Source organism: Artemia franciscana, chromosome 14 (assembly GCF_032884065.1).
Source record: "Artemia franciscana chromosome 14, ASM3288406v1, whole genome shotgun sequence".
In the NCBI taxonomy this organism is placed as follows: domain Eukaryota; kingdom Metazoa; phylum Arthropoda; class Branchiopoda; order Anostraca; family Artemiidae; genus Artemia; species Artemia franciscana.
In genome coordinates, this window is record NC_088876.1 from 2,804,900 (window position 1) to 2,818,122 (window position 13,223).

The 13,223-nt window shown below is 35.0% G+C and overlaps 1 protein-coding gene across 1 annotated transcript in view; it reads right to left on the reverse strand.

Annotated features, from left to right (window-relative positions):
- LOC136035182 (heat shock 70 kDa protein 4-like) overlaps positions 1–13,223 on the reverse strand; it is a 102,999-nt gene that overhangs the window by 37,142 nt on the left and 52,634 nt on the right. The window contains exons 7-8 of the mRNA XM_065716753.1: positions 7,934–8,192; positions 6,226–6,353 (exon numbers count right to left, since the gene is read on the reverse strand). Coding sequence (XP_065572825.1) covers positions 6,226–6,353; positions 7,934–8,192 — 387 coding nt within the window. The remainder of the gene's footprint in view (positions 1–6,225; positions 6,354–7,933; positions 8,193–13,223) is intronic.

Genomic DNA, 13,223 nt, shown 5'->3' on the forward strand with positions numbered 1-13,223 from the left:
TGGACCGCAAAAATTATATGAGGGTCTTGTTCAACTGTCTTGCGACAGCAGCAATTCGTTTTTACCCATTTTCTCCCTACTTTGCTGCCCAGTTCAGTTTCTTTCAAGAGGTTTCTTTCAGTTTCATTATATGAGGGTCTTGTTCAACTGTCTTGCGGCAGCAGCAATTCGTTTTTACCCATTTTCTCCCTACTATGCTGCCCAGTTCAGTTTCTTTCAAGAAGGTGATACTATTCCTGGAGGTTTTACAGAAAGTGTAGATTGTAGCCCAGGTTGATGAATCTGACGCTATAATTTGGAAATATTACTCTTATCCAGAGCCAAAAACTGTAAGTTAAAGTAAAGTTCTACAGTCTATTATAGTCTATCACAAGTAAGCTAAATCATAAGTTAGATCACATTTAGTAAAATCGCAAGTTAGCTATAGTAATAAAAAGCATCCACCTCACGTGAACCATGAACTGAGAAATTAAATTGATTTTTTTTTTTTTTTTTTTTCACCACAGAACTGAAAATTAGTCCCATGAGTTTTATTTTTAGCCCCCCTCCACCAGTCCAATTCCAATTGTAATCAAGTTAAATGTTTTTCGTTTGGATTTTTTAAATGACAGGATGAAAATAAATAGAACGTCTAAGCGTATAAAAATTTGGTTAATTGAGTGTCGTATTTTACTAATTTGTGAATTTTGCATTGACTATTTTTATGTTTGTTCAATTTTCAATATTTATTTTTAGCTGTCAAGTTGTTTCTATTTTGTTTCTTTAGCTTTGACACAAGAAGCGAAATCGGCTCGATTAGGGCTTTTGACAGTCTTTTGAAAATAAATATAGTCTACATCAGTGCTGTCACTTACTTGAAGTACTTTTACTTGAAGTACTACTTAAGTAAAATTTTCCATTACTTGTACTTGTACTTAAGTAAACACTCTAGGGTGTACTTATTACTTGATATTTAAGTAAGATTACGAAATACTTATTACTTAAGATACTTTTAATGTACTTGTTTTTCAAATACTTTTCAAATACTTTTGTGTGCGCGTGTTTTGGCAATGTACAAAAAAACATTGCGTAATAGAGACATCTATTATCAAAAACCGTGACAAGTTGCTGAGAACAGATGCTGGTGAATAAACCGAATTCCCGACAGCATGTTTAAAGAAGAAGCAGGACCTTTTATATCATAAGGATAAGCGTCTTTAATCTCAAACTAACTGAAAAGTCAGCATGGCCAAACAGCTTCCATTTATACTCCAAGGGAGGTACTTTACTGTGAAGGGGGAAATTGACCAAGACGGGTCTGTGAATGCATCCTGCAAGTTTTGCCCCAACAAAACTGTAAAGGGACACATACATGCAACGACCAACTTCCACAAGCATTTGAAGGTAAATAACTCCTACTTGCTGCCTATTTGTATTTATGTCATGTGTCTTTTTTCTTTAGTGTCATAGTTAGCCTTATTCCATCAATTAATGGGCCACTCCATCACTCCAGGGACTGATGGCCCATTGGTAAATGTCAACTTTCGTTCCAAGTGCTCTAAAGTGTGTATTACTACATATAGCAAGATTCTCATTTTGTTTCTTTGTCATTATTACAGAAGCACATCCATTTTTTTGCTTTCTAAAATCCCCCTCCAACGAAACTAAAAATACGTAAAGTAGGCTTGTGGTAAATTTTTGGCAGTTCATATAGGGTAAGATGACCAGTACTGGGACACTTAAATCACTCTGCCTATTCTGGGACAGAATCTTTGGTTGGATTGCAACATGTCCAATACTGGGACAAAAGACAACAGGTTTTTTGGAAGCAACCCAGAAAAATGTATACATTGGGTGTCCAAGATTAATTCTTTTGTCCCAGTAATGGACATGTTGTAATCCAATCAAAGCTTCTGTCTTTTAACAGTTTGTACCGAAATCTTTGTAACGGAATAGTTTTGACAGTGAAGAGTTTTGATTTCTGACTTCATTTGATTAACTGTCCGAAAGTCAGGGTTGCCAATAAGTCATTTTTTTATCTGTATTACTGTCATTGCCTTTTATTGCCATATTTAAATTTGTACTGAAATCTTTGTAACTGAATAGTTTTGACAGTGAAGAGTTTTGATTTCTGACTTCGTTTGATTAACTGTCCTAAAGCCAGGGTTGCCAACAAGTCATTTTTTTTATCTGTATTGCTGCCATTTCCTTTTATCGCCATATTTTAACAGTTTGTACTGAAATCTTTGTAACGGAATAGTTTTGACAGTGAAGAGTTTTGATTTCTGACTTCATTTGATTAACTGTCCTTAAGTCAGGGTTGCCAATAAGTCATTTTTTTATCTGTATTACTGTCATTGCCTTTTATTGCCATATTTAAATTTGTACTGAAATCTTTGTAACTGAATAGTTTTGACAGTGAAGAGTTTTGATTTCTGACTTCGTTTGATTAACTGTCCTAGAGTCAGGGTTACCAACAAGTCATTTTTTTATCCGTATTACTCTCATTGCCTTTTATTGCCATATTTAAATTTGTACTGAAATCTTTGTAACTGAATAGTTTTGACAGTGAAGAGTTTTGATTTCTGACTTCGTTTGATTAACTGTCCTAGAGTCAGGGTTACCAACAAGTCATTTTTTTATCTGTATTACTGTCATTGCCTTTTATCGCCGTATTTTAACAGTGTATACTGAAATCTTTATAATTGAATAGTTTTGATTTTTGACTTTATTTTATTAACTGTCCTAGATTGAGGGTTGCCAACAAGTCACGTTTTCCTGTATTAATGGAATTGCCTTTTATTACCATATTTTAACAGTTCATACTGAAATCTTCACAACTGAATAATTTTCTATTATCTGTTAGATCAAGATTTAATAGGAAAAGCATCTAAATATAGCCAATAAGCAGCAGATGCTAACTTTATCAAATAATGGCAGCACCTAATTTAGTAGTAAATTTACAAGGACTGATTTCAAGTGACCCTTTCTGATTAACTGTCTTAGAGCCACAGTTGTCACCAGTCAATTTTTTCTGAATTTTCCTTTAATTAAGATCTTTAAATAGAATTTACGACTGAGGCTGCATTGATGCCAAGTTTGGTATTGAAAAAAGGGGAAGAAAATTGACTGTGGAGAAGAAAAACGAGGACATTTCCAGACAACGATGTCTGTTACTAATATTTCTAACGTTTCTGTATAATAACGTTTCTAAAGAGGTTTCCAAGTATATAAGCTTTCAGGGTGGCAGTTGAAATGGAGAAACGTTTGCACCCTTGATGAAAGAAACTTGCCCAAGCCCCATGTATGACAAACTTAATAATTCCCGTTCCTTCATACTATTTTCATTTGCAAGCTGCTATTTAGTAACCGAATTCTGATAATAATCACAATATACTTGGTAAGCAACTAGCGTTCGAAAAAAACTTTGCGCAAAATTACCTCCTAAGTTTCAATAGCGACTCAATGTTTGATAATTCTTGAGGTTTGCTTTGTTTTATTTTGTCCTTGGGACTTCTATCTGTCCTTAGATCCTATCGAAGCAACGGTGAAATAGTGACTATATTTAATTAAATTAAATATATTAAATAAGATATATTAAATTAAATTAAATATTAAATTAATTAAATTAAATTATTAAATTAATATTAAATTAAATTAAGTGTTATATTAAATTATATTAAATTAATTAAATTAAATTAAATATATTATTTTAATATTAAATTATTAAATTAAATTAATTTAAATATATTAAATTAAGTGTTTTATTACTTTCTTTTCTTTCAAGACTTCTACTCTACAGTTATTACTCTTTATTTACTTTTGTGCATTGAGAATAGGTGGAGAGAAGGTTCCGACGGAAATATCAACATATTTATCGTTTTTTTTCTACTGGCCGGAAATATCTTCGTTTTTCTTCTTCGCAATTTTCTTCATTCTGTCATACATAGTCAGTGTGGTTTTGGGAATTATTTACGTCAAGTTGCATATATATTGTGTTTTTTTGGCATGCGTTAAAAGCTCGCATTGAAAGGTTTCGCAGCTGAATTGTTCTTCATAGTCAATTGGATTGAAATTAAAAAAAAAGAAGAAAAAATTAATACAGCCCATAAGCAACGGATACTGACTTAAAGAAATTATGTCAGTGCATAGTTTGTCAATGAATCTATTATGATAGTTTTCAAGTGACTCTTTCTGACTCGAACAGAACAGAGTAGCCACTAAGTTAGTTTTTTGGGTTTTCTGGTATAGGGTTGGAGCAGGACCTCTAGAGAGGGAAACAAGTTAGGAAGGCAATTCTTCCTCTATAATATGCAGATATGCAGAATAATTGTAATTAACATATTTTGCATGCAGCTAAACCTTATCTTCACTTATTTTTGTGTTTTTCCACTGTTTCTAACAAATGTAAAAATTTTCTCACTAGCCTTTCTTCAGTTCTGAAACTCGTTTTATCATCCTTGAAACAAAGCACCTTCAACAAAATTCGTTTATAGAAGGCGCTAAAGAAATTGCTACGAGATTTTTAAATGAATTGGCATCAGTAATTATTTGTAGCAATTTCTAAAAAAGCAAATCTAAAAAGGCAATGGATTCAGGGGTACCAATAATAGGAACAACACAAAAAATAATTGGTAAAATCGAGAATATAATTAGAAAAATTAAAATAGACAGGCTATATGAATGGAGACAAAAATAGAACATGGTGGGCAAACAATAAAACAAATATTCAGTGTAAAAGAGGACTATATGAAAGGCCTAACAGAGAAGAAAGCGGTATCATGTTTCAACTAAGATCCACCCATGCTAGGAGCCAAGCATAAAAAGCCAAGGTCTTGGGTGAAAGTGAAAACTTTTAAGCGTGGCAAGATTGAAACTATACATCACATATTAATTGAATGCCAAAGTTAGAGAACAGAAAGAAAAGAAATAATAAAATTCTTAAAAAATATAGAAAAAAATATCTCGGTGCAACTGTGTTACTAGGAGACATAAAAGATGACGACGGATAATGAAATAAAAGAAATAAAAGATGAAATATAAAAGATGAATAAAAGATGAAGATAAAAGATTTAGACGCTTGTTTGCCTCTCATTCTAGGCAAATTAAAGGTCCTGGGTCAACTCTTCATTCTTGGTTCAACCCGCCTAAGACTATAGGTTAGGCGTCCCTTGTTTACCTCTCATTCCAGGCAATCTAATGATCCTATGTCAATTTTAAATTCGTGGTCAACCTGCCCGAGAATCTAGGCGGGCGTGACTTGCTAAAAGATAACAAACAAATATTGGTCCAATAAGAGAGGCTCACATACCCCCGCCGTTTACCCGTGCCATTTAACCAAACACTTGGATAATTATAGGTTCTATCACTATCTTAGCTCTACTTTGGTTCTACTGCCCTAGGAATGACGCATGGACGGATAATAGATAGACATTTCAATTAACAAATGAACTAATATCATTTTTTATACAATCGTAATAAGAGGGGATTTAATGCAAGGTTTGCTTCTCACTCAATTGGACTATCTGTCTTGGCTTTTTGTACAATTAGCCATGACTTGATGACCACAACTATTCCATTTTAATTCAAGGCAGTCAAGCTCATGACACAATTTTTGAAGAAGATTGGAAGATCAACAACGATATAAGTAAATCGACTCATAAAAGATATCTTAAGAGGAGACGGTTAATCAATAATCATCATCATCATCATTTGTAGCAATTTCTTGAACGCCATCTCTAAATTCATAGCAATTTCTATAGCGCTCTTTACAAGCAAGGAGTCCTTCTCTAGGCTTACATTCATTGTTTCAAAGAAATTACAAAAATTAGTCCAAGCGTCCGTAAGCATTGTTATCCAGGCACCACTTGCAAAACAAACTAGGATAGTCGATGAACATCCCTTCGTGAGATAAAAAACCAGCCTTGGCAGGTCTAGCCCTACAGCTGCAAGAAAACGCAGTCAAGAAATAGATATATTAGTTTATAATAGGCTAAAAGGCAACAGTTTATAATAGGCTAAAAGGCAACAGTTTATAATAGGCTAAAAAGCAACAGTTTATCACAGGGTAAAAGGCGTTGTATGTTTCGACAGGTTTCTTTCTTCTCTTTCTTCCATTCCACCAGGAAATCTTTCCTGGCGGTTCGGAAGGAGGAAAAACCAGCTACGGAAATCTGGTTCTCACCTGAGGGATTGCCAATATTCTTGATAGACATCTTATGGTTAATAGACATATTGAGAACTTACCAATTTCACGTATAGGGTAGGGTACAGGTCCATTGTAACTAGCACGAATGATAAAGGGTTCTTTTCTTTTCAAAGTCAGCATTTTCGTGAATGGGACTGGATTGAATCTGGTGAACAGCTCCATTTCTCTGTAAAAACGAAATACAAAAGTTAAAAATCTGAAGAAAGAAAGAACATAAGACAGCCTATAGCGAAAGCAATTCTTGGAATAAATTAGTTTATACTTGGAGTCAATTTAGCTGCAGATTATCCTTGTCTTACTGGCTGTACCGTCAATAAAGACGATTATTTTTCTTAATGTTCAATATCGCGGGGGGGGGGGGGGATTAATTTTCTTGTAAAAAGTTTCAACAATGGCAATTTGGAGGGCATCTTTTTGGCTTTGCTAAGACCTTATTTTCAAATCACACGGAACTGAATGATACGATGCATGAAGGGTGTACTTTTGTTTTGCCAAGACGTTATTAATGTTTTTGAACTTATCTGAGTAATGTCTTTTCTAAGCAGTAACTTTTCTTCGTTATCATTTGAAGAAGAATTTCCTATAGAAGACTTAGGAAAGTAACCGCTTGGTACATTCCTCCCCCACCCCCGCCATCAAGTGGATGAGAACGTGCATATACGATCCTAGGATCGAGACAACTGGGCTGCTATACATTATGTAAATTATTAATAAAACATTTTGCGGTAACGAACTGTAAGCAAGGAGCGACTCGGCTCAATAGTAACCAAAACTCTAAAATCAAAATTTGGAAGTAAACGAATATATCAAAAGAATCGGCTTATGTTGCTGATTTCAAATATGTAAGTTTCATTAATATTGGTCTTACTCATCCAATACTACGAGTCTGAGAAAATTTGCCAGATTTTCGAAAAAAGAGGGACCCCCCTCCCCCCAAAATAAAAGAATGAATGAAAATGACATCAGCAGATTCAGCGTATCAGAGAACCCTCTGTAAAGTTTTCAAGCTCCTATTTTTTTTTTTTTTCAGGGATGATAGTATCAACCCGTGGTCCTGAGCATCGGCAGAGGTCTCATTCAAATGAAGATTAAAAGTTTTAATGCCCTTCTTAAGTGACCAACAAGATTGAAGGATGCTGGGCCCCCTCCCACGCACTTTTTTTCTCAAAATCGTCCAATCAAAATTTTGAGACAGTCATTGAACGAAAATATTCAAAATTTGTCATTCAAAAATTAAAAAAAAATGTAAATAGTAATTAGAAAGTTGTAATAAGCTTATCAAACGCGGTCAAGAGTCTATCGTTTGTTCTGGGTATCTTCTGTCGATTCAACTTATTTGTGTTCACAAAGGAAAAAATATTCGGTAAAAAAAAAAGTGTCTTATATGAAAATCACAGTAACCTTGCAAAAACCACATAGTTGTTCAGACCCCCCTTTAGGCGAGGGCACTAGTGAACCCAGCAAGCCCAAAAATTGAAATAACAAGTTGTTCTTTTACTATTATTTTTTTTATGGAAGCTATCAGGGCCATACTCAGGTTTTTTTGCTCCAGGGCAGATGAGGATTTGTTAGGAAGGAGGGGGGTTTGTTAGGAAGGAAGGGGATTTGTTAGGGGGTTTGCAAAAAAAAACTTTACAAAACACAAAATTTGTTTATATGCATTTTTGTTGCTTTTTTACGGAGTCAGGGTTCAAACCCAGTAACCCTAACCCGATGGTAAGGTCTTCGCAGCTATACGACACTCACCCATTATCAAGTCCTGAGGGATCCTGCCATTGAAGCATTATTGGATATGGCTGAAGATCCGTAATGTTGAATTCTCTAACTTTGAATGATGGCGAAAGCATAGCAGCTTGCAACGCTGCGCCCCTACAAACGGCTTCGTCTTGATTTAATGTTGTACATGGCTGCTTTTCAAATACGTTTTGAATTAACGTCTTAACAGCTGGAATACGAGTTGATCCCCCAACGATTTCGACTTCATCAATGTCTTTTGGATTCGTACCTAGAAATTCAAAGTTAATAAATAACCTGAAATATTGAAATATGTAAAATCACGTAGAATTTTTAATTAAAACGGTGAACTACAAAATGCTTAATAATAATGAATCGGGTAACAATATTACATGATTCGGGACACTTTCAACGTTCGTAACATATTAGGAATCCTTACCCTTTTCAATCCTTCCGCTCTTTATATACTTATATAAGTATATAATACCCATCTGCTATATATTTTACTTATATAAGTGTATATACCCACCTGCGTATGGTTGGTAGTAGTAGTAGTAGTAGTAGTAGTAGGAATCCAAGAATTACAAGTATGTTAAAAGATTAATTTCTGATAATTCAACATTAAATTTGTGAAGATTTCAAGGTATTGGTGGGGGAGACGGGAATATGGAGGCCCTTCCCCTTACTTCCCCACCTGCGTATGGTTAGTAGTAGTAATTCGTAGGAATCCGAGAATTACAAGTATGTTAAAGATTAATTTCTGACAATTCAACATTAAAATGTGGAAAAATCAGTGAAAAGAATTGCAGAAGAGGTCTGTGTACTATACCGAAAACTAAAAAAAGAAAATAAAAAAAAAGAAAAAGATGATATGCATTAAGTTCATAGAGAAGGATTAACATCATTTTTTTTTCGATAATTGGGCCTTTAAGGCCTCCAGGCTTTGGTGGTGTTTAATACTACCAGCTGGGAGCCGTGATTTCAGTCCAACTGTGATAATAATAATAATAACAATCGTTATTCATGAAAAACGTATATCAAAACATTACCCAGAGACTATAGCCTGTAAGGGACTAAATTACAGCACAGCATTAAAAAACAATATAAGCAAAATAAGAAGCGAGGAAACAGCAAAAAAAAACTTGACTTACTCAGCCTTAGACGCCGCTAAACAAAAACATTTAAATCTCCATACAGAGACACTGGCAGCTATTCCGACAAAATGTTTATATACATAATACCATACAACTACAAACCCATCCCAAAATATAACAAGTGTTCTATTTCTAAAACAGATTTACACGATCTAGGTCAGGTTATACTCCCTTTTGATGCACAAATTTCAAGATTAGAAAAAGGTCAATCATTTCTTAGACGACCCTGCCTTTCCATTTATAATATATATTAATTAGAAAAATATAATATACAATTATGTAATATAATGTAAATAGATATATGAATATATATATATATATATATATATATATATATATATATATATATATATATATATATATATATATATATATATAATACGTTAAATATATACATATAGAAAATATATTAAGCCAGATCGAAAATATATTAAAAAGGTAAAACAAAAACTCTTTTAATTAAAGAAACTTTTTAATATGATTAAATCTAATTCATAACCAATTTAATAAAAGAAACGGGCTAAAACCATACACATAATTGATAGTAAAGAAGATCATCCTAATTAGCTTCAAACATGATTGAGCTTAATAATAAAGGACAAATCATAATAAACTTTGAAAAATGACGTTTTGCGAAATTAGCAGTGCAGAAGGTTCATTTAACTTTCCAAACAGTATAGTTCTTTAACCTGTATTTGTTTTTGACCTAGGGCATACGTGAGATTTTCTATAAAAAAAAAAAAAAAAAAACTGTTTCCTTTGATAGGATACCATATCAGAAGATAATTAGAACGCATAATAGTACACATATAGAAGACATCTTGGATCTATTAGATTTTGGTTAAATATTTATTTTTCCTTTCGTTTTATTTCTTAGCGTTTTATAGCTGTTTTTTTTTTATATCTTTACATGTTTAGTTAAGCCTTCCGGATGCAAAGCTCAATTATTTGGACTTTAATCATTATTTATGTGTCAAAAGTTTTCTGTCTTTTTTAATTCTTCATTAGCAAGACTCTATGCAACATGAAAACCCCCAAAGCATCCACTCTCAGATTCTCCAAGGAGTTTTTTTTTGTCACCAACTTGAGACTTGAGACAACTTTTTTTTGTCACAACATGAGAAACATAAATGGTGGAAACCAAACTAAACCAGTGGAATCAAGTAAAAACAAAACTGAATTATTTTTATTTAAGAATGTAAAGAAAGTGGAGAAAGCATTAAAATGTGAACTAAGGATGTGTGAAGTGGAGGCCATGGATGGAATTGCTGAGGATCTGGAAGATGCAGCTAGACGGCACAATAGTAAAATATTGTACCGGTATGTTAATAAATTGAGAGGGAGTATTGACTTGTCCCAGTAAAAGATAGGAATAGGATCACAATTAGTGATAAAGAAAAAGTTAAAAAGATAAAGATAAAGAAAAAGAAAAAGCAAAACTGAAATAGAGTTGCAGGAAAAGATGTAGATGATAACGAAAAAGTATGTGATACCATGGATGTGAAGGAAAATTTGTTTTGTGAGGAAGAATTAGCGACAGTACTAAAAGGAGTAAAAATAATTCGGCTCCAGGTGCTGATAGTGTGGTAAATGAGTTTCTTAAATATGGTGGCTATATGATATGATTTTTGAAATGGGGGATTATCTAGCGATTTTAGGTAAACCACAATTAAACGACAGTATAAAAAAGGTGACTAGAGTGTGGTAATTATCCAGGCATTAGCCTTGTTTCTGTATATAGCAAATTACCTAGAAATATACTTTTTAAACTGAGAGATGCTGTAGAAAAAGTGATGAGAGAAGAACAGTGCGGTTTTAGAAAGGGTAGAGGATGTGTCGGCCAAATTTTCACTCTTAGGTTAATAATTGAAGTGCTTGAGTCATCAAACACCTTTGGTCCTCAATTTTATACGCTATGAGCGACCGTTAGATTCTGTTGATAGAAGTACTTTAGCAAAGGTCTTATCCTTGTATGGTATACCAGACGAACACATTAAAGTGATTAGTGCCATGTACGAGAATAACCCTGCTTCGGTTAAGGTAGGAACTGAAGTTAAGGAGCAAAGGAAAGAAAATGGAAGAACAGGAAATCAAATGGAGATGAAAAACTTTCTTGGACTTAGATTATGCTGATTATTTAAGCATTCTACATGAAAATGTGAGCAAAATGAATGACCTTTGAAGTTTTTCGAGTTCAAGGTGCTAGAATAGGTTTGAAAATTAAAGTTAAGAAGACTAAGGCTAGGAATAATTGAAGATAAAAAGATGATGTTGGGTAACGAAAAGATTGATCAGGTGGACAGCTTCACTTACCTTGGTATTATTATTAGCGAAGACGGTGGGCGCAGTGAAAATGTTAAAAGTAGAATAGCCAAGGCTCAGGGTGTTTTTTCACAGTTGAAAAAAGTTTTGAGGAATAGAAAGATAAGTCTACAAACCAAGATTAGAGCATTAGAAGCCACAGTGATGACAGTGGTAAGATATGGTTCCGAAGCATGGGCGCTTCGAAAAGCGGAATACTAGATGTATCCCAGAGGAATCGCCTACTGATTTCCTACTACTTGTTCTGGGTACCCGTCTGACTCACCATATTTCAAGCAATAGGCTATACAAAAAGTGCGGCTCAATCCCGGTTTCTAGGGCTATAACGAGAGACAGATTGAGATGGCTTGGGCATGTCCTGCGAACGAAGGATGACAGATTGCAAAAGACTGTCCTTTCCGGCCATCCGTCGAGGGCTAAACAGAAAGCAGGTCGTCCGTGGTTGGGATGGGAGGGTGTAATAAAGAAAGATTTAAGGGAAATGGGAACTTCCCCGGAGGGTGTAAAAAGAGAAATTTTCAATGAACTGGTAAGCAAGAGCGTGCGTACTATGGTTTAGACCCCGACGCCGTGTCTGAATATGAATAGAACGCCACTAACGAGACGCCCAGTCAAAAGCCACCGAAGTGTTGTAACGCCACCGGCACGCCACCACTGGACAACGCGGCGGCGTTGCGCTGATTGTGAATTAATTTGCGCAAAATCTTCATTGCGTCAACCGCAATGCTAGAGTTTTTCTTTTCTAGGGTGGTTTAGGGATTTTCATTTTCCAGCTTAGAAATCATGCGCGTGTTCAAAATTAAACAAACAAGTGCGCACACAAATATTTTGCAAGAATTCCTGGTGCTGTCAAGGTGATTTTTTATTCAGCACCAGTTCTTTTAGCGCATCCATTGAACAGACATTTGTCTTTCGAACAGACACCAGACTAAGTTACAGGCAGGAACTTGCGATTTAAGGACCACTCTATTTCAAGACACCATGGTATAGCAAGAATCGATGTTTCTGGAGTCCTTGCCATAGGCAGGTGTTTATGAATACTGAGATTTTCATTCCGTGACTTAGCAGCGTTACTTGAAACGGGAGGTTCTGAAAATTCTCAAGTTCTTAACTGTTAAGTTCTGAATCTAACACTGAGGACAATTAACCTGTTTCCTTATTTTTCTTAAAGCAACTGGAGGTGTATAAACTAGGACCCAGCTAGGAGGTGTCTAGTTACAGGAGGGGAACCTATTTCAGACATCGAAAGAAATAAATGGTAAGGGAGCTAAACATGGTCTCCCTAATCACCATCTCAATAGTTATATCTATTTTACTACTACTATTACTACTACCGCTAACAACTCACCACAGCACCAAGCCGCCTCAGGCCAACTCAGCTACGCACGCTCCTCCTCCGTCCTAATCTATTCAAAACCTCTCTCTTTAGACCCTCCCAGGAAGCTCCCATTTCCCTTGAATCTTTCTTTGACATCCTCCCACTCCAACCACGGACGCCCTGCATTCCATTTAGCCCCAGGCGGTTGGCTGAAAAGGACAATCGCCTGCAATCTGTCATCCTTCATCGGCAGAACTTGCTCTACCCATCTCAACCTTTATCTCAATATAGCCCTATAAAGCGGTATTGAACCACACTTTTCGTTAAGCTTACTGTTTGAAATACGGTCAGTCAGCCGGGAACCCAGATCAATCCGTAGGCAATTTCTCTGAAAAGCATCTAGCAAATGCCTCAGAACCATATTTGACCTCTGTCATCAATGAAGCTTCCGATATTCTAATCTTGGTTAGCAGACTTATTCTTCCTATTCTTCCCAACCTTTTTTTTA